This window comes from Pelobates fuscus, chromosome 11 (assembly GCF_036172605.1).
Source record: "Pelobates fuscus isolate aPelFus1 chromosome 11, aPelFus1.pri, whole genome shotgun sequence".
Lineage (NCBI taxonomy): Eukaryota > Metazoa > Chordata > Amphibia > Anura > Pelobatidae > Pelobates > Pelobates fuscus.
In genome coordinates, this window is record NC_086327.1 from 141,315,415 (window position 1) to 141,340,859 (window position 25,445).

A 25,445-nucleotide genomic window follows, 5' to 3' on the forward strand; every position below is an offset into this window, starting at 1 on the left:
TAACTTCCTGTTTGACCGCATGGCTTGTCCAGCACAATGGAGGAGGGGGAATACTACATCCTGTATTCTTGCACATGCTCCGTACACTACTGATCGTATCTTGCCTCGTGCAACCAACTGATCGATACGTCAGCATATGCACGTACACATGCCACGTGGTAATCTCGGCCTACTAAATTTATTTTTACCGAGATTCCACCACAACATTAGTCCCTCTGAGCCCCGGTCGGTGAACCGAATTAAGAATCTCTTCCTTCCTGAAGAAACCTGTGTCCATCTCTCTGTGCTTGGCTTCCGTCAGTTTCTCCGGTATCAGTATAATCCCCACTTGTGGGATATCGGTGAGCGCCTCTCAGTCAGGGATGTCCAAAACTCAAAGAGAACAGAAACAACCAAATCGTGCTCTCTATTTAACTTGCTTTGTGGAAAATAATTAAAAACATACTTACAAGTACAGAGCAGACCAACTGCTCTTTGATGTCAGCGTTGGTGGAATGATCCCACCTAGCATTTCTTGGGCTGCCAGGAGCTTCCAGAGGTTTTTTTATAAAACCAAAATAAAATTAATAAAATATAATATAATAAAAAGTAGAATAAAAAGCCAGGATAAAGTAACAATGCGTGTATATGAAAAAAGGATAATTGGCACAAACAAATGACCAAAATAAACTTTAATTCAAAAATACACAATATAAAATTTCCATAACGCGTTTCGTCTACAGACTTTATCAAATGGAATATTCTGTTTCTTTAACCCCTTAAGGACCAAACTTCTGGAATAAAAGGGAATCATGACGTCACACATGTTATGTGTCCTTAAGGGGTTAAACTAAATAAGAGAATTAAATGTAATGATGAATCCCCAGCTATTCCCCCTTTAATTAATAACCCACTATATAATGGATTAAACTGTCTGGCTCTCTATAGATATGGATAATGGGCAGCAGCTGGCTCAGCACAAAAAAAAAAAAAATTAGAAATCTGGCTGAGTGTGATGAGAGTAGTGGTTCCCAGCTGATGAGGTTCCTGTCTGGCTGAGTGTGATGAGAGTAGTGGTTCCCAGCTGGTGAGGTTCCTGTCTGGCTGAGTGTGCTGAGAGTAGTGGTTCCCAGCTGGTGAGGTTCCTGTCTGGCTGAGTGTGCTGAGAGTAGTAGTTCCCAGCTGGTGAGGTTCCTGTCTGGCTGAGTGTGCTGAGAGTAGTGGTTCCCAGCTGGTGAGGTTCCTGTCTGGCTGAGTGTGCTGAGAGTAGTAGTTCCCAGCTGATGAGGTTCCTGTCTGGCTGAGTGTGCTGAGAGTAGTGGTTCCCAGCTCATTTCATGGTGACGTCATCAAGCCGCGCCGTGCTGACGTTGTGTAAGTGCGAGGAAGATGGCGGCGCCCGGTGAGGCCATGCAGCAACCAGAGACCCCCGAGAGCTCCCCCATCCCGGGGCACCCCGACATCGACTCGTTCGTCAAGGTGGGGAACCGGGGGTCAAATAATGTGCCGGGGGGGCAGTGAGGGGGAGATAATGTGTCCTGCGGGGGGGGTGAGGGGGAGATAATGTGTCCTGCGGGGGGGGTGAGGGGGAGATAATGTGTCCTGTGAGGGGGGGGGGGGTTAGTGAGGGGGAGATAATGTGTCCTGTGAGGGGGGGGGGGGGGTTAGTGAGGGGGAGATAATGTGTCCTGTGAGGGGGGGGGGGGGTTAGTGAGGGGGAGATAATGTGTCCTGTGAGGGGGGTTAGTGAGGGGGAGATAATGTGTCCTGTGAGGGGGAGATAATGTGTCCTGTGAGGGGGAGATAATGTGTCCTGTGAGGGGGAGATAATGTGTCTAGTGAGGGGGAGATAATGTGTCTAGTGAGGGGGAGATAATGTGTCCTGTGAGGGGGAGATAATGTGTCCTGTGAGGGGGGTTAGTGAGGGGGAGATAATGTGTCCTGTGAGGGGGAGATAATGTGTCCTGTGAGGGGGAGATAATGTGTCCTGTGAGGGGGAGATAATGTGTCCTGTGAGGGGGAGATAATGTGTCCTGTGAGGGGGGGGGGGGTTAGTGAGGGGGAGATAATGTGTCCTGTGAGGGGGAGATAATGTGTCCTGTGAGGGGGAGATAATGTGTCCTGTGAGGGGGGGGGGGGTTAGTGAGGGGGAGATAATGTGTCCTGTGAGGGGGAGATAATGTGTCCTGTGAGGGGGAGATAATGTGTCCTGTGAGGGGGAGATAATGTGTCCTGTGAGGGGGAGATAATGTGTCCTGTGAGGGGGGGGGGGGGGTTAGTGAGGGGGAGATAATGTGTCCTGTGAGGGGGAGATAATGTGTCCTGTGAGGGGGAGATAATGTGTCCTGTGAGGGGGGGGGGGGGTTAGTGAGGGGGAGATAATGTGTCCTGTGCGGGGGGGGGGGGTAGTGAGGGGGAGATAATGTGTCTTGTGAGGGGGAGATAATGTGTCCTGACTAGCTCCAGACATTATCTGTAGTAAAGGGTGCTGGGCAAACTCCATGTGGAAGTAATCCCTTTATAGGTCTGTAAACATGGTGGGAAAAGTGATCCTCCATCTTTATATCTTCCAGCATTATGAATGGCCAAACAGAGACAATGTAACTGTGAATGTTACTGGGAGTATTATTGATGTGATACTTTGTTATACATTCAGACATACCAACAATTTGGAGCTCCTAGAAATGAGGGTCAGAAGGAATTTGGATCCATAAATAGGGCACTTGGGAGGTCATTTCCTGACTTCAGGGTCCCTAGAAATTTGCCCCAAATAAATGGATATTCAAGGATAGAAATGTTGGCTTTCTTTAAATAAAAATCTATATTCTATAAAATCAGTTTGTTGTTTATAGAGACTGGCCAATGTTTTGTGTGTAGATATTGGCGAGTGAAAATTAGAAATTCACCTCTGGAGGATATACTATGGCTTATTATGGCGAGTAACTTTTAAGGCCTAGCTGGTAGAATATGACTTGACATTTTAAGATGTATGAACTAGCCCAGAGTATTACAATATGTCCATGCAGTTTGACCAATAGAGAACCAGCAGCCACAGCATTATTGGGATAAATATACACGAGGTAACAGGAAACAAAACAATGTACTGTCTCGTAGAGTACTTCATATGTCCAGCTTTCAACATCAACCTGAATATATTCCACTGACGTTAAAGGAACACTATAGTGTCAGGAACTGGCTGTTTAGGTGTCCATCCCCCTCCAATCACAGTAATTTGGAAGGAATGTGTATTATATTCATTGACATTGTGCTTTCTTCATTTTCATAGTATGCCCTTGGCACAGTTGTATCTGCAACAAAAACTTCCACAGGCCTACCCCAATCAGGGGATGAATACGACTTTTACCGCAGTTTTCCTGGATTTCGGGCATTCTGTGAATCACAGGGGGACCACCTGCTCAGTTGGTAAGTTTCTGTATTCTGTTTCAAAGAAATTGCCCAGATTTTCATTAACTTCATATATGTCCATTACATTCGAAGACACTACTTGGGTAGAGCTCTGAATCCACATTTTATGTGGGTTTAGATAGTTGGTTACAGTAACGTAACTTTATAGATGGTGATTTGCCCATTTCTTTACATTGGTTTATTTGTCTGTCCCCAGTATGAGCCAGATAATGCAGTATCATGGCTGTCGCAGTCATATCCGAGATCGCAGCAAACCAACAGAACTGGAAGACAAGTTTGATTTGCTTGTAGATGCTAATGATGCCATTTTGGAAAAAGTGGTGAGTTCCTGTATCTCAGCTGCCTTAGTTATTTTGCCTTCCCAACTTGTTCCCATTCTCAGGTTATCACCATCACCTGTACTTCCTGCTATACTCTGTTCCCAGCAATGCACTTGTCTCACCCTCTTTTACCTACGATATTACAACCCAACTCATTTACATAGCTCAGTGGGCTAATGCATCATCAGTAGAATCTGTTCAACCCTTATGTTGCAGGTTCAAATCCTGGCAGGGTTCACTCAACCATTCATCCTTCCAAAGTACCATTAAATTGGGTAATAGTAACAACCCCTGGATATTGGGCTACGGTAACGTCCCTAGGATGTACTTGGAAAGCAGAGTAATCTGAATGTACCTTTCCTGGTTAAATACTTTGTTATTATTATTTAGACCTAACTTCCCCCATCCATGATCTTCATTACAATTATTTTATACATTTATGATATTTTATAATATGGAAGATTGCTGAAACAGCTTAATCTAGGCCCATTTTCCAGATTGAGACTGATGGTTTCAGAGGTCAATGTTGAATATAGTGGTGGTGGTATCTGCTCATTGCTCTGTATTATTTGCTTTACATAAAAATCACCACATTCCCATTTCTGGGCAGATATCTGTACTGCGATCTTGCCCTTTTCCATTGCTCTAAATAATGATAATAATATACTATTTCAGGGCATGTTACTTGATGACGTTTCTGGAGTGACCCGTAACCAGCAGCCCATTCTACCTGCTGGACTCCAAGCTCCCAAGACCATTGTTTCCAGTTGGAATAGAAAGGTGAGAGCTCCAACCCTTTGTTCACCGATTTCTCGCATTAATCTTACATAACTTGTTATAGAACTTTGAGTGCCAATTCAATAAAGGGGTGAGCAGTTACTGAAATGAGGTGCTATTAAAATACTTTGGTATCACCACACCAGTGATCAAATCCAAGTAAAAAACTGACTAGAACTCTCCAAAATGTGATGTCTTTCATATAATGCGTAGGTACACAAATGGCAACGTAGTCTTTGTCAAGACGATTGGCAAAAACAACGGCATTAGGGGAAATATTGCCATTTGTATTAAATGAAAGACATTACATTTTGGAGAGTGCTAGTCCGTTTCTTTTTTACTATGTGAGCATGGTGCAAGGAGCTATTGTTTTTGTTTTTTGCATCCCAGTAGATATTAGGTAAACATAGGCAATCATTTCTTCCACAGTACTGTGATAAAGGAAAGGTAGAGGGTTTGAGATTTTGAAATGGGAAGTAGCTGAAACCGGAGGCGTTATTAAAAAGGTGGGTTGGGGGAAGATGGTGGTATATGACACCTTGGAAATTGTAGAAAAATTGTCCTTTTCCATTAAAGAATTTTGTTTGTTTAGACTGCTCTTTTGAATTCTGAGTAGACCATTGTCTGATAAGAATCAAACTGTTAGATCAGTTAATCGGCTCAACCCTGCAAGATACCTGGAGATCCAGATAATTCGGAGTTCACTGTTTACTCTGTGGAGAGGTCCATAAGTATCGTATGGAATCTGTCAGGATTTAGTTTTTGCAGGGTCTTTGTGTACTTTGAATGCTTTTTAACTGCTCAGCCAAAACTTAAAATTCTGCTTATGACAAATAAAGTCATTATTTTGTTTTATTTTTCTGCAGAGCAATGATTCAAGCAAAAGGGGCAAAAGTGAAACCTTTCGTTTGCTTCATGCCAAGAATATTCTGCGCCCTCAGCTCAAATTCAAGGAAAAGATTGACAATTCTAACACCCCTTTTGTTCCAAAAATTTTTGTGAAGCCCAATGCTCAGAAACCTCTGCCTGATGGTGAGTTACATGCCAGCTGTCTGGGGCAGGTAATGGAGGGGGTACATACTGGATACTGATCTGTGTGCCTGCAGTCTGGGGCAGGTAATGGACGGGGTACATACTGGATACTGATCTGTGTGCCAGCAGTCTGGGGCAGGTAATGGAAGGGGTACATACTGAATACTGATCTGTGTGCAAGCAGTCTGGGGCAGGTAATGGAGGGGGTACATACTGGATACTGATCTGTGTGCCTGCAGTCTGGGGCAGGTAATGGACGGGGTACATACTGGATACTGATCTGTGTGCCAGCAGTCTGGGGCAGGTAATGGAGGGGGAACATACTGGATACTGATCTGTGTGCAAGCAGTCTGGGGCAGGTAATGGAGGGGGAACATACTGGATACTGATCTGTGTGCCTGCAGTCTGGAGCAGGTAATGGAGGGGGTACATACTGGATACTGATCTGTGTGCAAGCAGTCTGGGGCAGGTAATGGAGGGGGAACATACTGGATACTGATCTGTGTGCCTGCAGTCTGGAGCAGGTAATGGAGGGGGTACATACTGGATACTGATCTGTGTGCCAGCAGTCTGGGGCAGGTAATGGAAGGGGTACATACTGAATACTGATCTGTGTGCCTGCAGTCTGGAGCAGGTAATGGAGGGGGAACATACTGGATACTGATCTGTGTGCCTGCAGTCTGGGGAAGGTAATGGAGGGGGTACATACTGGATACTGATCTGTGTGCCTGCAGTCTGGAGCAGGTAATGGAGGGGGTACATACTGGATACTGATCTGTGTGCCAGCAGTCTGGGGCAGGTAATGGAGGGGGAACATACTGGATACTGATCTGTGTGCCTGCAGTCTGGGGCAGGTAATGGAGGGGGAACATACTGGATACTGATCTGTGTGCCAGCAGTCTGGGGCAGGTAATGGAGGGGGAACATACTGGATACTGATCTGTGTGCCTGCAGTCTGGGGAAGGTAATAGAGGGGGTACATACTGGATACTGATCCGTGTGCCTGCAGTCTGGGGCAGGTAATGGAGGGGGTACATACTGGATACTGATCCGTGTGCCTGCAGTCTGGGGCAGGTAATGGAGGGGGTACATACTGGATACTGATCTGTGTGCCTGCAGTCTGGGGCAGGTAATGGAGGAGGAACATACTGGATACTGATCTGTGTGCCTGCAGTCTGGGGCAGGTAATGGAGGGGGTACATACTGGATACTGATCTGTGTCCCTGCAGTCTGGGGCAGGTAATGGAGGGGGTACATACTGGATACTGATCGGTGTGCCTGCAGTCTGGGGCAGGTAATGGAGGGGGTACATACTGGATACTGATCTGTGTGCCTGCAGTCTGGGGCAGGTAATGGAGGGGGTACATACTGGATACTGATCTGTGTGCCAGCAGTCTGGGTCAGGTAATTAAGGTGATAGTGATTCTAGCAGTAGTTGTCAGGTAGTCTATTTCTTGGGTATTCTGTGTCAGAATATAGAGGGGGCACTCATTGGATGGTATTTTGAGTGCCAGCCATTTGCGGTAAATTCCCCTTTGGATGGCACGTTGAGTCCATGCACTTTGTGTCAGGTTACAAAAACATTCCGATAATGTCCACTTGTGACCGTGACTGTTTAAACTGTAATATGCGTCACACCTTAAAATATTTTGTTTTCAGAAGAATATTAAAGCCGTTTCTAATGATAAAATCTTTCAGTTCTTAAGAACAGACGGGAGAGGGAGCAGCGCCCAGAGGATTTGGACGTCCCACCTGCGCTGGCTGATTTTATCCACCAGCAGAGACTAAAACAAACAGAAGAGGACACGTACGTAATCGCAGCTTTCTAGACGCCAAACGCCATATTTTGCACATTATTCCATGTCTGATATTCTACCAGTATTAATAAGGAAATGGCATGTATCAATGTTAAATGGATATTTATAATGTATGTGTAAAGGGTTCTTGCAGCTGCTGCTCCGATTGAGCCGTTCTCACTAATGCTTCTTAATTGAGTGAGTGGGGTTCAGCTATAAGTCACGGATATCAAGTTTCATATTATTTTTTTTATCTTTCTGTAATTTATGTCAGAATCTTAGAATGTCCATAAATGGTATCCGTTCCCTGTTCGATATATGTGCAAACTCCTCTGAGTTACACAGGTTTGGTTTTGTGTTTTTATTTTTTATTTTCGTATGTTCTTCCCCCAGAAAAACAGGATTTTTTTTTTCTTTTCCTCATATTTGGGGATGATCTTGGAATGTGATCCCAAACTAAGTTTAGTGAGTAACAGAAATTGAAATTCAGTTATTTTCTCAGATTTGTGTAGTTAGGAGAAATTTTCTACCATCTGGCATTCTACAGAGAATTGCTAATGTTTACATCAAGTGAAGCACATCCACATGGAGCGATATTGTGTTATCTGCATCATACTGTCTGATTGGTAGTTTAAAAGTGCACCGCCTGCAGTAGTGACTATGATCTATGTTTCTAGGTTTGCTCACCCATACAAGTATGAATTGGATCACTTTGTTCCTGCGGAGAACTTACTAGAGAATCCGGATATCAAGGTAAAGACACAGGCTGAATATCTGAAGCTGTGATACAGTGTTCTGCGTGGTGCGCTGATTGCTGTCTGTTTTCCTGCAGCCATTTCTGCCCCTGCCAGATGTCCCCTGTCACTTTGTGACCACACTGGATGGATTGGTGGAGCTGAACGAGAAGCTGCTGCAGTGCTCAGAATTTGCTGTGGATCTGGAGGTTGGTCGTGTGCTTTGGGAAACTATGTGGGAACGTTGCCGGGGATGCTGCATGCTTGGTGGCTGTGTTATTAGTTTTTACTTGCTGATTTTCTTTTTTCTTTTTTTTCCCTAGCATCATAATTACAGGAGCTTCCTGGGCATAACCTGTCTGATGCAGATCTCCACCAGGTCTGAGGATTTTATTATTGATGTCCTGGAGCTGCGCAGTGACTTGTACATACTGAATGAGAGCTTCACAGACCCAGCCATTGTCAAGGTCAGGATATGTACCTGTTTCCCCTCATCCACTTACTATGTTCAATGACTGACAGTAAGGGCATATGGAGGGGCTTCGGTTTGATGAGTGTAGTTTCTGTGTTTCGTTTTAAGACTTTAGAAACACACATTTTTTAAATAAGGGGGTAGGTAAATCTATTGAAAAGCCTGGTAAGTGACAGTTCCTCTCTAAGTTTGACTGACATTGTTGATAACGTCAGGACATACACATGAATCTATTTTAGGGAATTCATGCACTAAACAGTGATTTACAGAGGAACACACTCTGGCCCCGAGAGGTATGACATTGTTCTGTTATTCAGCAGTTAATAAATGGATAAACATTTAGGATTTGGTTTTTAGGTTTTTCATGGAGCAGACTCTGATGTCGAGTGGCTTCAGAAGGACTTCGGTTTATACATTGTGAACTTGTTTGACACTCACCAAGCAGCCCGCATTCTAAATCTCGGGAGAAATTCTCTGGATCACCTTCTCAGGCAGTATTGCAGTGTGGAGTCTGACAAGCGGTTCCAGCTCGCAGATTGGAGAATTCGGTAAGCTCCCAAAAGGCAAACTGGATAGGCCGTAAAAAATATACTGTCTGGGATGTGATTTTTCACCTAATGACCTGTGTTCCATTCACAGGCCCTTACCCGAAGAAATGATCCAGTATGCCAGATCTGATACACACTATCTGCTTCACATCTATGACAGAATGCGCACAGAACTTCTGAGTTCTGCCAACGGACAACCAACCCATCTCCAACTTGTATGGCAGAGAAGCAAAGATATCTGCCTGAAGGTGACATTTGTCTCATAACTTTCAGAAACACACTTAGAACATGCGCAGTATGAAGGGGAGGTTATATTTGTGCCATTTGTAAAGATGGCTACATTTTCAGAAATGGGCTTTATAAGATAAAAGTAGGTTACCAAGAGACAAAAAGATGACTTGGTATTACCAGGCTGAGACACTTAAATGTTTGTGCGACGCATGAAGCTGTTGTGATGGAAAAAACTGGACTCTCTCCTTTTCTACCATCATAAATCTGTCTTAGAATGAGTCTATTGATGGTCTTGTTATTCTATGCAGAAATTTACCAAACCAATCTTCACTGACGATTCCTACTTGGAGCTCTACCAAAAACAGAAAAGGCATCTAAACACACAACAGATGACGGCTTTTCGGCTACTTTTTGCCTGGAGAGATAAGATGGCCCGGCAGGAGGATGAGAGCACAGGGTTAGTTTGCATCGCTCATATCTGTTGAATTCTGCTCAGTGGTCACTGCCAATGACTGATAACCGTTGGCTCCCCAGCTGCTGAGGACCACATTTCCCATGATGCTCTACCAGCTAGTCTAGAATGTAGACTGCAACAGCTGGGGTGGCAGTAATTGTCCATCTCTGGTTTATGTCAACAAGCATCATGTGATGATCACTTGCCCGATTGCCTGACCTGCAGACTTTCTCTAGGTTTCTTGTCTGTTATTCTAGATGATTTGACTTCATTCTCTTTACAGATACGTTCTCCCTAACCACATGTTGCTGAAGATATCTGAGGAGTTACCCAAGTATGTTTTACTAATTTATTCATTAACTAGATGATTGGTGCCGGGGGTGGGTCACAATTATAGTCATCTCAACATATTCATAATGTATTCATATAGGCCAATCAGGATCTAAGGTTCGTGGGGTTGTGAGATCATTAGTAGAGTACACTAACGATTCCGTGATTTGGAATACTAGCTAATAACTGTGATTCGGTCCTTTTTTCCGGAGTAAACATTGTTGCAAGTTTCCAGAAAACAGTTCATCGAAACCTGCTCCTCATTTTTATTTTTATCTTACTAACTCTTCAACTTTGTTAAGCCTTTGTTTTGTGTTCAGGGTAGCCATGTGACTTTCCCATGTTTGTTTTAATTACCTTACAACACCTGCGAGGTGATTATTCCATGTATCCATTTAAGGACACATGTCATGATTCCCTTTTATTCCAGAAGTTTGGTCCTTAAGGGGTTAAGTGAAGGCATATTTTCCTGCATTCCATATAAAGCATTGCTGTGACTGTGATCTATTCTAGTTTCCCCTTATTGAATAATACTTTAATGAAAAATAAAGTCTGCGTACAATGACTTGGTATTGAATGTCTTACCTATTCATATTTTGGGCTATTTCCTTGTATGTTTTATCCTGTTTGACATTAATATGTTTAGTTGTGTTCTCTTTAGATATTCTGCACCCTGCTGTTCTTGTTTTTTATACGATGGTTTTGATATATTTAAAGTATCTATTTTTTTTCCCTTTTGGGATAATTGATTTTTTGTGTTATTTTCTTTAAGAGAACCACAAGGGATCATCGCCTGCTGTAACCCAATCCCCCCTCTCGTACGCCAACAAATGAATGAGTTATCTTTGTTAATACAGCAAGCTCGAGAGATACCTCTGCTTAAGGTATGTGATGTGTAATGGTAAATATAGCTTGCCTCCTCCTTTATACATCAATTTACTTTCCCTGAATGATAAGTTTCATATTTGAATACAGTTGAACATGAAAATCGAGCCATGTTTCAGGCCTCGTTTGGGATTTGTTTCGATCCCAAATTATTTTTCCCCTCTTATATAGTCAGATAAAAAGTGATGGGTAGAGATAAGTGTGTGCATGTGCAATGTGAATCATTTATTATATATTTATATTTATATTTTAGCAAAGACATTGCCTATTTTCTTCAAGCCATGCCTAGCTGCTTTACTCAATACATATTGTTATTATTTATTATTACTTCGACAATTCCAGTAAATTCCAGTAAAAGAACCAAAAGTGGTAGCAGAGTGTTTGCCACATTGTCTGTGGGATCTCGTTAGCCATGTTTCTTGTATTAAACATTTGTCTTGTTTCTTCTAGTCTGAAGTCAGCAGTGTGAAAAAGAAAGGGCCGATTCTCCCCCCGGAGGTACGGTTTCCACAATTCTTGCAATAGCCTTCATCATCCCATCGCAACCAACAGCTAACAGTCTTCTCATCTCTTTTAGAAAATGGAGAACCTCCTCTTTGGTCCTCATGACACCTCCTTGCAGCCAGCTGGTAATAATCTCTTTAGCACGGAAGGTAATGGTTGTATGTGAGCGGTCTGTTACTAAATTGTGCTATTTCTGGCAGAAAGTTATGTTTACAGTAATACATTTAGACACACTGTGAATTATCATTACACATTGTGTATACATTATTTAGCCATACTCCTGCTAGCACAACTGATTGTATTTGCTTCAAAATAGGAAGGTTTAGGGGTATAGTCAAACCTATCCCCAACCCGTGGAGTGGTGTGCTCAAATAAAGTCCTACTTACCCCTATTCCAAAAGAAATCTGTACCCTATGGAATGGGGGAGGGGGATAAACCCTATATATAGTGTAAATACTGTGCAACAAATAACCAATATGTGGAAGAGTGCTGGTTAAACTCACATATTCAAGAGCCTAACAGGACGGGCTCTGAGCTTGTTAGCAGGGGTAAGACCAAAACCTCCTCTTTTATATTGCAGGATACAAGAAAGGGAAGCAGAAACATGTAATGTAATAAGTCCAGTAAAGTTAGTATACATGCGGGTACTACAAAAAACTGCTCACGTTATTCAGAGCCTAGAAACCCAACTCTGGGCAGAACATCCTGACTGCCTTCTTCGAGGAGTAGATGGATGGTGTAGCCAGGCGGAGTTGCAAATATGATTAAAAACAAAATAAAGTATTACAAAACATATAAAACAATAAAATAAAAATTGTTCAAGACGCTTCCAAAGTCTGAAAGGCGTTTTGCACCTTTCCTGGGCTTTCTCAATTGGTATAGTGTTTATTTCCCCCCCATTCCATAGGGTACAGGTATCCATTGGAATAAGAATTAGTAGATATTTATTTTCACCTGGGGTTGGCGGTAGGTTTGGCTATACCCCTATACATTCCTGTTTTAAAGCACATTACATTTATTGGGTGAGAGGCAGCTATTAATATTGAGTTACAATTAAGAAATGTAAGTGCCGTAACACACACAATATATCAGATCTATCACAACTGATTTTATGCTCTATAAGCTTCCCAGATATAGAGCCTGGGGTGGAAATGTCATATTTGGGATGCTGAGAAATGGGTAAATACTGAGTGTGTGCTGTGCTATGTTACTCTCAGGCCTGCAAGTGGCAAAAGGCTCATTGTTTTCTGATGAAGAACCAACTGCTCCTGTGAACCCTGCCGAAGTACTCGCCAGAGCCACCATCACCATATTTAATGTAAGTGAACCTGGAAGGTTGGTAATTTGGTTCCACTTCCCAAATACTAAAATAAAATTTACTGTTAAGTAGATTTACCCTCAATGAAAAATATAAAACTAATTATGCATTTTTTTATTGTTGGTATCTAAAAACGGCTTTCTGTGGCTGTTTAATCACAGACTTCCCAAAGCAGTTCAATGAGGAATCTTTTCAGGGCAGGTCCTCTGAGCAATTGCTGCCTCTTGAGTTTAGTTCCACTGAGCTAACCAAACCAGGAAGTAACAGGACAGTCAAGGGAGTGATAAATAATTGATAAATGTGCTGATTTTTATTGAAAGCTGTACTTTTTGAAAAGTGAATAAAAGAGGACACAGTCTTCGTGTATATAGCATTTCAGCAAGCTAGAGTGTTCCCTTAATGCGCCATCTGTTGTAGCTGCTCAGGCCTCATGCCTTGTAGTATGCTGAGGTTGATAAAATCAATACCGTTAAAGCTGATGTATGTCTTTGCTAGCCTCTCTGACTTCAACCTTTAAAACACTACCATTAAAGAGAACCTTATACATTATTTACTTATTTCAATAATGCCCCAGTCCATTGCCCCTTCTGACTGAAAAACATGTCATACTTGGCAAATCTGCTTTCGTTCCATCTGGTTGTAGGCAGATTAAGGGCTTGCTGATGTGGTGCTGATGTGGTTATGGTGCAAGGGCTTGCTCTGTGTACTGTCTTTGAGTATGAAATGCTGCCTTTTCTGAGATGTATGGCTTTGGCTTGACTGCATTGACACAAGCTCTACCTCTGATGCCTGTCAATCAGCCAGTTGGAATCTTTGTTTCTGGTCCAGTTATATAAATATTATCCCAAGCTTTGCATGCAGCATCTGAACAGCACACACGGAATTCGGACTGAGCTCACTTCTCCCAGGAGAGAGCCGAGCTGTGAATAGCATATAGAGGTTAACTGATAGCTGTGGTATGGCTGCTCTGTTTTACCGAGCAATTCCACTCTTTCTAAGTGGTAAGTGTTACTGTTCCTGGATAAACCATACAAGCATGGGGAAAGTTTATTTTAGTAGCAGGTGGGGCGTCTGTCTGGAGCTGCAACCAGACTTGCTAAACAGTGCACTAAGGGAACGTTATGTAAATAAACACCAGTAAATTGGGTAATTGTAACAGCTACACCTCAGGAGGACCTAATTGGAAATAGGCTAAATTATCAATTCCCTTCTGGCTTATTATCTGTTTACTATTGTTTACTTGGGGAGTTCTTTGGACTCTTGTATAATTTCCAGTGTCATTTTTTATTTTCTGTTATTGGGATGTAAGTTTATTTACCGGTGATCTCTGGCCCCTAGGAGTCTGAAAGCGATGATGAGCAAACACGGAGTGACTCATTGGCTCAGCAGAAAGCAAGAAATGTCATGGAGTCCTTTAAGAGCCCGTTCCGAATGGTAAGATATTGGATTCTGTTTTGGGTAAATATACTAAAAGGCCATGGTTACTGTGCCCGTCCCAGTCCATTCATTCAAGCTGTGATTTATTTTTTATATTCTTTATTTTTCCTTACGTCCTGTCTGTCTCTCAGTTCCTGCCAGCCAGTGATCGTGGGGCTCATGTTTCGCAAACGGCCAAGTTGGATCCCAATACAAAATTGTTTGAGGTGAGTTAATGGCTCTCTGCAGACTTTCTCTTGTCGCCATTCTGCTGCCCCCTGACTAACGTACTCTTTTCTGGATCTGTAGATCAGTAATCGATGGAAGCTGGTCAGCCTGGCACAACAAGAAAAAGAAGCCAAAGCCAAAGAGGAAGCCAGGCAAAAGAAACGTGAAGAGAGAGGTACTCACTGCTACTTGGGATGAGGGCTGCATTTCTATAAAACGGCTGAGCATTTTGTACTACATGCTTTTTGTACACTCTGTGTTTACAGCTGCTCGGGAACAAGCAAAGAAGAACTTGAAAATGGTTGCAAAGAATCTAAAATCCGTGCGTGAGCAAGCCCAGGTCAGTTGAGAGATTTCCCTGAATGATTTCTTGCCCCCAGTCCAGCAGGGTTGATTAGTTCTCTTCCTCCATACACGCCCCGTGTTAATGTGTGTACAGTATAAAACAAGAATCTTTTGGGGAAGAGGCATGAGCAAACTTAAAAAAAACATCTTGAGTTCTCTTTTGCAGGAGAACAACTAAAGATTGATGTAAACTTATGTGATGGAGAGCATCTGTAGATAAAAATATAAAGGTTTGCCAACATTCCATGGCCAGCAGATACTTAGATTATCACTGAATTAAAGCCCCCCTCCCCGCCCTGTTTTAGTGAGTCCTTTTGTTTTATTTTATTACTTGCTACTAGACTGCAGGGCCATCCCCCTCCCCCCCCTAGGTCTTCAAGTGTATGACCAAAACCGGGGGTCACTGAGGCACCTGCAGCCTGCCCCCCCCAAAAAAACTTCCACAATGTCAGTTTCACTCATATTTTCACACCATTCATAGGCACCTGCAGCATAATGGCGCCATGAAAGGAGATGAAAGAAGCCATCTAGGTACCCTAGCAAAGCAATGCAGTGGTTATGGTGCCTAACCTGCTACGTTACTCTATTTTGTGAATGGTGTCTAAACCACTACAAGGTGGGGATGAGAATCAGTCACCTAGTCCTCGGTTTCAGATTTGATCATATAGTGATTTAGCAGAATTTTAAATGAGGATTATGGATTGGGGCAGTTGCCCACATTTCCTGTCTGTTATTACCCCTGACAATCCCTGGTCTGTAATATAATCCAAAGGAGTATTAAAGCTTTATTAGAAAGAGCGGTTGTGGGGCTAGAATAGCTAACTATGTTTCCTGTCCCTTTAACTCAGCCAGTCCGTGGACAGTAATGTAATTCCATTAGGGATTTAGTGGGATATTAGACAGGGGGATTGTGGGTGAGTGAGACAGCCAAGCATATTTCTGATCAGCTTCTCTTAGAATTGATCAAATGGGGGAGCTAGGGATAAAACTAGGCTTATTATGCAGGAACCTTGTACCCAAACTGTTTATCTCCCCCCCCACACTTGCTGTGTTTTTTTAATTTACCCCTTGTTTGGGGTGGGTAATATGGTGAAATATCAGCTGGTCCCCTGGAAGAGAAGGTCTGATGATTAACCAAAAGAGAAACAGCAAGGCGTTTCAGGTATTGTGTTTTAGATCTAAACAGCAGACAGCACACTTGGAGAGCAGAGGTTTTTAATTGTATTGTTTTGCTTTTTGTAGTTTAGGACACCACCTTATGCCAAGCTATGTTAATAGGCCTTTTCAGCCTTATTTTCCTGTCTACATTTCTTAAAAATGAGTCATCTCATCGTACACGTGAGGACAAAATGAGTGGTTTCATTAGTGGCAGTCCTTGATCACAGGTGGTGTGGCCTACGTGGAGCAACATGCGGCTGTGATTTTCAGGAACTCTGGCAAAATGAGCCAGTTTCCTTACTGGATGTGTGCTGGGTTATTCTGGTCTCCGAGGACTCGACAGGAAGGTTATCCGGGCAGACATCCAACATTTGAAATCTGTTCCTGAGAATGGCGAAAGGAAAAAAGTACTCGCTTTGATTCTTTCCTTTCAGTCCGTACGGCAGCTCATCAGTTCCGCACCCTTCAAGGTGTTTATGGATAATTTCTGTCAATCTTTTGACTTCTCAAACAAACGCACCAAACCTAGGAATGTTGAATTCCTGATCGAGGTGTCCCGGTTTGTTGTGCTGATGTTCTGACTTGCAGGCTAAGATTTAGCAAATCATTTTTAAATTGATTTTTTGACTGGTGGGGACTAAGCAGCCTGCAAATATTTCCACAGCCCCGTGTCTGCTTAATCTCCTTTATAGACATCATCAATAGAAAGTTATGTCATTGTGATAGTGAATTGCATTCGTGATCACTCAGGACTGGTGTTAATCATTGGAAGCTAATTATAACAGAGCTATTTTCAACTCTTGGGTTGGTTCTCTTTATTTTTTGTTTTGTTTTTGTAGAATATTGTGCTAAAACTTATTCTACAATAATGCCAACTATGATTGTGCTATGTAAATAATACAAATAGCGTTTCTCTTTATTTATGTCCAATTCTGGATGTATGGGCAGTGTGAAAAGCCTATCACAGCATTTCTATATAGATACCCATTCATTCTACACTGAGCAATACTCAATAAACTGCAGCTTCTGTGTGGGAGGTTAAATAGATTCAAACTTCATGTTCCTAAAAAAAAACGACCTCGGGAAACAAACGTCCTCACATTAAATCTAATAATATTGTTCTTTGATCTTTGGCGCACAGATTGTTCAAAACCTCTGTAAGAATAATTAAAATTGCCTCCACTCACAAGAACGTTCATCTTCTTTGATTGTCAGACAGTTTATGGCAGAAGATCTTGCATTTCTGCCATTTTTACGCTTGATAAGATGGAACATTTTCATTTGAAAAAGAAAATCTCTATTTCTAGGAAGAAGAGGTGGAGAAGAAGCGGGAACGAGTGCCCAGTGAGCCTGCAGCAGAAACAGTTAAATCCGACAAGAAGCGTGCTAAGCTTTCCGAAGAAAAACAGGAGCCAACTGTGCAGGCCCAGTTTACCCCGTACGACTATAGCAAATCAGACTTCAAGGTGTTTGCAGGTTTGTGGCATTTCTGTAGGAGGCTTGGCGGTTATTGGCAATACCTGACTATCCAGCTGTTAAGTATCAATTATATATAGTTCTACATAAGGCGCTAGCATGAAAGTGACAATCCTGACACCTTTATGTGTGAAAAGTGGACACTTTTTGTAAAAAAAAAAAAAAAAAAAAAAGTACGGATTTAAATAGAAATTAACACTTTTATAAATTAAACTTGTTAGCACTGTCAATGGCTGTCTCTCAGATAACCGGTCCTGTTACTTCCTGATTTGGTTAGCTCAGTGGAGCTAAACTCAAGAGGCAGCAATTGCCCAGAGCACCTGCCTTGCAGAGACTTCTCATTGAGCTGCATTGGGAGGCCTGTGATTGGACAGCCACAGAAAGTCTGTGCGGGGTTAGAAGGGGAGGTCTGCATATACTGCAGGTCTGCAATATGTTTTATATCCCCAATTAAAAAGAATGCATAATTAAATGCATGTATGTTTTTACTGGTAGTGTTTCTACTAATAGCGGAACAAGGGGATATTGTTATTTTATGTTTGCCGTGGAGTGTCCCTTCATGGTCTCTTGAAAAGAATGGTGTAATAATTGCGCTGATTTATCTTACTTGCAGGTAGCAGTAACGTGAAGAGTCAGTCAGAGTTTGATCCGAATAAACAGCCTGAACAGGGAAAGGTGAGCAAATCTGTAGCGGATCCATGTTCTGCCTCTTTAAACCATTTTCGTGTTGGGATTTGTTTTGGTGTTTAGTACAATTTAAAGGTTTTTGTGCTCTCCACATCCTTAGACCACGTTTCGTTAACTGAACCTCTAATCTTTGTTCTCAATCTAGAAAAATGCTTCTTCCAGAAAATCTAACCAAACAAAAGGAGGCAGGAGCATGTCCTTCATGCAAGGGAAATCCGAGCGGTAAGAGACTGAAAAGAAACCATAGATTGACTAAGGAAGTACACAAAATGTAAAAAATGAAATACATGATTTTAAACGAATACCTTTGCAGCAAAATATGGGCTTTGCTTTCTCCGCATCCAGTTTCACTAGTTCTGCTTCTCTTACAGTCCTCACCCCATCATTCTTCTTAGTGGACCCATTGTAATTCCACTGTAATAAACCATCACCTCTCCAGTGCATCATCACTGCATTCACTGTAATAAACCATCACCTCTCCAGTGCATCGTCACTGCATTCACTGTAATAAACCATCACCTCTCCAGTGCATCGTCACTGCATTCACTGTAATAAACCATCACCTCTCCAGTGCATCGTCACTGCATTCACTGTAATAAACCATCACCTCTCCAGTGCATCGTCACTGCATTCACTGTAGTAAACCATCACCTATCCAGTGCATCGTCACTGCGTTTACTGTAATAAACCATCACCTCTCCAGTGCATCGTCACTGCATTAACTGTAATAAACCATCACCTCTCCAGTGCATCGTCACTGCATTCACTGTAGTAAACATCACCTCTCCAGTGCATCGTCACTGCATTCACTGTAGTAAACCATCACCTCCGCAGTGCATCTTCACTGCATTCACTGTAGTAAACATCACCTATCCAGTGCATCGTCACTGCATTCACTGTAATAAACCATCACCTCTCCAGTGCATCGTCACTGCATTCACTGTAGTAAACATCACCTCTCCAGTACATCGTCACTGCATTCACTGTAATAAACCATCACCTATCCAGTGCATCGTCACTGCATTCACTGTAGTAAACCATCACCTCTCCGGTGCATCGTCACTGCATTCACTGTAGTAAACATCACCTCTCCAGTGCATCGTCACTGCATTCACTGTAGTAAACATCACCTCTCCAGTGCATCGTCACTGCATTCACTGTAATAAACCATCACCTCTCCAGTGCATCGTCACTGTATTCACTGTAATAAACCATCACCTATCCAGTGCATCGTCACTGCATTCACTGTAGTAAACATCACCTCTCCAGTGCATCGTCACTGCATTCACTGTAGTAAACATCACCTATCCAGTGCATCGTCACTGTATTCACTGTAATAAACCATCACCTCCGCAGTGCATCTTCACTGCATTCACTGTAGTAAACATCACCTATCCAGTGCATCGTCACTGCATTAACTGTAATAAACCATCACCTCTCCAGTGCATCGTCACTGCATTCACTGTAATAAACCATCACCTCTCCAGTGCATCTTCACTGCATTCACTGTAATAAACCATCACCTCTCCAGTGCATCGTCACTGCATTCACTGTAATAAACCATCACCTCTCCAGTGCATCGTCACTGCATTCACTGTAATAAACCATCACCTCCGCAGTGCATCGTCACTGCATTCACTGTAGTAAACATCACCTTTCCAGTGCATCGTCACTGCATTCACTGTAGTAAACATCACCTATCCAGTGCATCTTAACTGCATTCACTGTAGTAAACATCACCTATCCAGTGCATCGTCACTGCGTTTACTGTAATAAACCATCACCTCTCCAGTGCATCGTCACTGCATTCACTGTAATAAACCATCACCTCTCCGGTGCATCTTCACTGCATTCACTGTAGTAAACATCACCTATCCAGTGCATCGTCACTGCATTCACTGTAGTAAACCATCACCTCCGCAGTGCATCTTCACTGCATTCACTGTAGTAAACCATCACCTATCCAGTGCATCGTCACTGCATTCACTGTAGTAAACATCACCTATCCAGTGCATCGTCACTGCGTTTACTGTAATAAACCATCACCTCTCCAGTGCATCGTCACTGCATTCACTGTAATAAACCATCACCTCTCCAGTGCATCGTCACTGCATTCACTGTAATAAACCATCACCTCTCCAGTGCATCGTCACTGCATTCACTGTAATAAACCATCACCTCTCCAGTGCATCGTCACTGCATTCACTGTAATAAACCATCACCTATCCAGTGCATCGTCACTGCATTCACTGTAATAAACCATCACCTCCGCAGTGCATCTTCACTGCATTCACTGTAATAAACCATCACCTATTCAGTGCATCGTCACTGCATTCACTGTAATAAACCATCACCTCTCCAGTGCATCTTCACTGCATTCACTGTAATAAACCATCACCTCCGCAGTGCATCTTCACTGCATTCACTGTAATAAACCATCACCTCTCCAGTGCATCGTCACTGCATTCACTGTAGTAAACATCACCTATCCAGTGCATCGTCACTGCATTAACTGTAATAAACCATCACCTCTCCAGTGCATCGTCACTGCATTCACTGTAATAAACATCACCTCTCCAGTGCATCGTCACTGCATTCACTGTAATAAACCATCACCTCCGCAGTGCATCTTCACTGCATTCACTGTAGTAAACATCACCTATCCAGTGCATCGTCACTGCATTAACTGTAATAAACCATCACCTCTCCAGTGCATCGTCACTGCATTCACTGTAATAAACCATCACCTATCCAGTGCATCTTCACTGCATTCACTGTAATAAGCCATCACCTATCCAGTGCATCGTCACTGCATTCACTGTAATAAGCCATCACCTATCCAGTGCATCGTCACTGCATTCACTGTAGTAAACATCACCTCTCCAGTGCATTGTCACTGCATTCACTGTAGTAAACATCACCTATCCAGTGCATTGTCACTGCATTTACTGTAATAAACCATAACCTCTCCAGTGCATCGTCACTGCATTCACTGTAATAAACCGTCACCTCTCCAGTGCATCGTCACTGCATTCACTGTAATAAACCATCACCTCCGCAGTGCATCTTCACTGCATTCACTGTAATAAACCATCACCTCTCCAGTGCATCGTCACTGCATTCACTGTAATAAACATCACCTCTCCAGTGCATCGTCACTGCATTCACTGTAATAAACCATCACCTCTCCAGTGCATCGTCACTGCATTCACTGTAATAAACCATCACCTCTCCAGTGCATCTTCACTGCATTCACTGTAGTAAACCATCACCTATCCAGTGCATCGTCACTGCATTAACTGTAATAAACCATCACCTCTCCAGTGCATCTTCACTGCATTCACTGTAGTAAACCATCACCTATCCAGTGCATCGTCACTGCATTCACTGTAATAAACCATCACCTATCCAGTGCATCGTCACTGCATTCACTGTAATAAGCCATCACCTCTCCAGTGCATCGTCACTGCATTCACTGTAATAAGCCATCACCTCTCCAGTGCATCGTCACTGCATTCACTGTAATAAGCCATCACCTATCCAGTGCATCGTCACTGCATTCACTGTAATAAACCATCACCTCTCCAGTGCATCGTCACTGCATTCACTGTAATAAGCCATCACCTATCCAGTGCATCGTCACTGCATTCACTGTAATAAACCATCACCTATCCAGTGCATCTTCACTGCATTCACTGTAATAAGCCATCACCTATCCAGTGCATCGTCACTGCATTCACTGTAGTAAACATCACCTCTCCAGTGCATCGTCACTGCATTCACTGTAGTAAACATCACCTATCCAGTGCATCGTCACTGCATTTACTGTAATAAACCATAACCTCTCCAGTGCATCGTCACTGCATTCACTGTAATAAACCATCACCTCTCCAGTGCATCGTCACTGCATTCACTGTAATAAACCATCACCTCTCCAGTGCATCGTCACTGCATTCACTGTAGTAAACATCACCTATCCAGTGCATCGTCACTGCATTCACTGTAATAAACCATCACCTCCGCAGTGCATCTTAACTGCATTCACTGTAGTAAACATCACCTATCCAGTGCATTGTCACTGCGTTTACTGTAATAAACCATCACCTCTCCAGTGCATCGTCACTGCATTCACTGTAGTAAACCATCACCTCCGCAGTGCATCTTCACCAGTGGTGTATCTTGGTTTTGTGCTGCCCTAGGCAGGACAAAACTCAGACACCCCCCCGCGCGCGCGCCCCACCCCCACCCCCACCCAACCCTTCCCCCCTGCCCCGCCTTCTAAATACACACATTCACTGACAGATACGCATACACTAGCTAACAGACACACACACACAGTCGGAAACACACACACTAACAAACACACACACAGTCGGAAACACACACACTAACAAACACACACAGTCGGACACACACACACTAAAAGACACACACAGTCGGACACACACACTAACAAACACACACAGTCGGACACACACACTAACAAACACACACAGTCGGACACACACACACACTAACAGACACACACAGTGAGACACACACACTAACAAACACACACAGTCGGACACACACACTAACAAACACACACAGTCGGACACACACACACACTAACAGACACACACAGTGAGACACACACACTAACAAACACACACAGTCGGACACACACACTAACAAACACACACAGTCGGATACACACACAGTGAGACACACACACTAACAAACACACACAGTCACACTAACAGACACACACTGTCGGACACACAGTCAGACACACACACTAACAGACACACACACACACACACACACACTAACACACACAGTCACAGACACACACTAACAGACACACACACACACACACTAACAGACACAGTCACAGACACACACACTAACAAACAGACACACACACACACTAACAGACACACACACACTATCAGATACACACAGTCAGAGACACACACACACACACACTCACATTAACACATTTTTTTTATTTCCTCCCCCCCCCCCTCCCAGCCTCCTTACCTTTGGGAATGCTGGGGGTGGGGGGGTTCTCCCATTCCCTGGTGGTCCAGTGGCTGCAGGGCGGCACTGGCGGGCAGGCTGGGCAGCCGGCGAGGGAGCTCTTCCCCTGAGCTCTCTGCTCAGCTCCCTCGCGCGCCGCCCGCAGAGTGAGGCTGGGAGGCGGAGCCGGAATATGACGTCATATTCCGGCTCCCAGTCTCACTCTGCGGGCGGCGCGCGAGGGAGCTGAGCAGAGAGCTCAGGGGAAGAGCTCCCTCGCCGGCCGCCCAGCAACCAGCCCAGCATGTCTGTTAGCCGCAAGGCTAACAAGACATTTGCCTTGGGCATTTGGGGGCGGCGTTTTTTGCCGCCCCCTGGAAAATGCCGCCCAAGGCAAATGCCTTGTTTGCCTCGCGGCTAATACGCCCCTGATCTTCACTGCATTCACTGTAGTAAACCATCACCTATCCAGTGCATCGTCACTGCATTAACTGTAATAAACCATCACCTCTCCGGTGCATCGTCACTGCATTCACTGTAATAAACCATCACCTCTCCGGTGCATCGTCACTGCATTCACTGTAATAAACCATTACCTCCGCAGTGCATATTCACTGTAGTAAACCATCACCTCCGCAGTGCATCGTCACTGCATTCACTCTAATGGGGCCAGTGACTGTCTTAACAGAGTTTACATTGTATCTTCGCTGTCTGCTTCTAGTTGGACCAGTGACTTGGTTACAGTGTATCTTCACTGCATTCATTCTAATGACATAGTTTACTATTTTAAAAGCCTGCTGACCTTCCATTTGTTTTGAATAATACATTCTCTTTCTCTAATCAGGGGATTCAGGCACAGTTGGCCGAAGAGATAAATGTTCCTTTATATCATCAAGAAAAACCAAGATTGGAGGCGTTGAAGCTGAATTTAAGTTGAATTTAAATTTGGATTTTTATTAAACTTTTAATGTACAAACAGTGCGGACTCCTTTTTTTTTCTATATTTAAGTTACTCTGCTAGTTATCTCCGGCTTTGCGTCGGGTCAGTGGGTTTACTTTACGATGTTAACTGAGAATTTTGACCGGAGAAATATGCGGCCTGGACTCATCATGTCCCAATCTATGGCAAAGCGTATTAAATTCAATGTTCTGGCAGAATTGCCGTCATTGATACTGCCACGGTAGCTGTGTTCAGCGCTGCCCCCAATGATCTAATCTGTAGAGCATCCTATAAGAATTAAACCTGCTGCCATAGGGGGTGCCTTCACAGTTCTGGTAATTAGAGGTCCAGCCCTCTGCACTGCAAACTGCTTCTCAACTTTAGGTCTTCACAATGTAATTAATTTGCCAAAACAGACCTCTCAAAAAAAATTATCTTTCCAAGGGGCTTTGTTTATTTTTCTTCCTTTTTTGTTGGACATAAGCCATAAAGAAATTAATTCTTAAAAACTGACCGGCCTGGTAACAATGTGACAAAATGTGAATAATCTGCTAAACTGTTCCATTTAGTACTCTGGGAGGATGTAATTTCTCTATATAAAAATGAGGGCATGCCCAGTGACATTTCATAACCTACTGTATATTCTGTCATGATTTCTGAAGGAGTACAAATCAGAGCTAGTCCTATTTAATGTGTTCCCTTTTTTATTTTGCTAGTGAGCATTCTTAATATAAACTATTGTGTTGAATATTTTCTCTGAAGTATTCGTAGGGTTGTTACACACAGTGTTAGCTGACTTTGTCCACCTCCATTTTTTTATTTTATTTATTTTCATGGCAGGTTTTTCTAGAATAACTGGTTCATTCAAAAAAGTGAAATATGCAGAATTTAGTGCCCAAGGCAACCCTCTCTGTGGTTTCTGGTAAAACCAGATAGAATTCCTATTTCAGAATGTCCCAGAATCTTCTTGTCACACTAGTGCGGGTGGTGGCAGATTACCTTGTCGCCCTCTTTGGTGCAAGAACGTTCACCAAGTAGGATGATGGTAATTTATCAGAAAACATTTGTACACATTTTTTACGCGTGCCAGACTTTGGTACTGCATTATATCAACTCCGATCACTCTCAAGCAACCTCACCAGATGATACGGGAACTTTAGAAACTGCATCAATGACCAGCTCCAGGAACCCACCATGTGTTTGTAAACAATGACCAGCTCCAGGAACCCACCATGTGTTTGTAAACAATGACCAGCTCCAGGAACCCACCATGTGTTTGTAAACAATGACCAGCTCCCAGAACCCACCATGTGTTTGTAAACAATGACCAGAACCCACCATGTGTTTGTAAACAATGACCAGCTACCAGAACCCACCATGTGTTTGT

The 25,445-nt window shown here is 43.2% G+C and overlaps 1 protein-coding gene across 1 annotated transcript; it reads left to right on the forward strand.

Moving 5' to 3' along the window:
- The first annotated feature begins 1,298 nt into the window (after window positions 1-1,298).
- Window positions 1,299-24,096, forward strand: EXOSC10 (exosome component 10). The gene is made up of 25 exons (XM_063435412.1): window positions 1,299-1,458; window positions 3,266-3,402; window positions 3,602-3,725; window positions 4,401-4,505; window positions 5,369-5,534; window positions 7,233-7,341; window positions 8,008-8,083; window positions 8,163-8,273; window positions 8,388-8,531; window positions 8,894-9,084; window positions 9,176-9,332; window positions 9,624-9,772; window positions 10,053-10,103; window positions 10,872-10,983; window positions 11,435-11,482; window positions 11,562-11,637; window positions 12,707-12,807; window positions 14,146-14,241; window positions 14,376-14,450; window positions 14,533-14,626; window positions 14,718-14,791; window positions 17,262-17,430; window positions 18,044-18,105; window positions 18,263-18,339; window positions 23,963-24,096. The coding sequence occupies exons 1-25, from the start codon at window positions 1,369-1,371 to the stop codon at window positions 23,991-23,993; spliced, it is 2,625 nt and encodes an 874-aa protein (XP_063291482.1). The 5' UTR covers window positions 1,299-1,368; the 3' UTR covers window positions 23,994-24,096.
- Window positions 24,097-25,445: the final 1,349 nt, after the last annotated feature.

Coding starts and splice junctions, on each gene's coding strand:
- EXOSC10 (XM_063435412.1), top strand. CDS start 1,369: ATGGCGGCGCCCGGTGAGGCCATGCAGCAACCAGAGACCCCCGAGAGC. Junction 10,984..11,434: donor GAGAGATACCTCTGCTTAAG/GTATGTGATGTG, acceptor TGTTTCTTCTAG/TCTGAAGTCAGCAGTGTGAA. Junction 18,106..18,262: donor AACAGCCTGAACAGGGAAAG/GTGAGCAAATCT, acceptor TTCTCAATCTAG/AAAAATGCTTCTTCCAGAAA.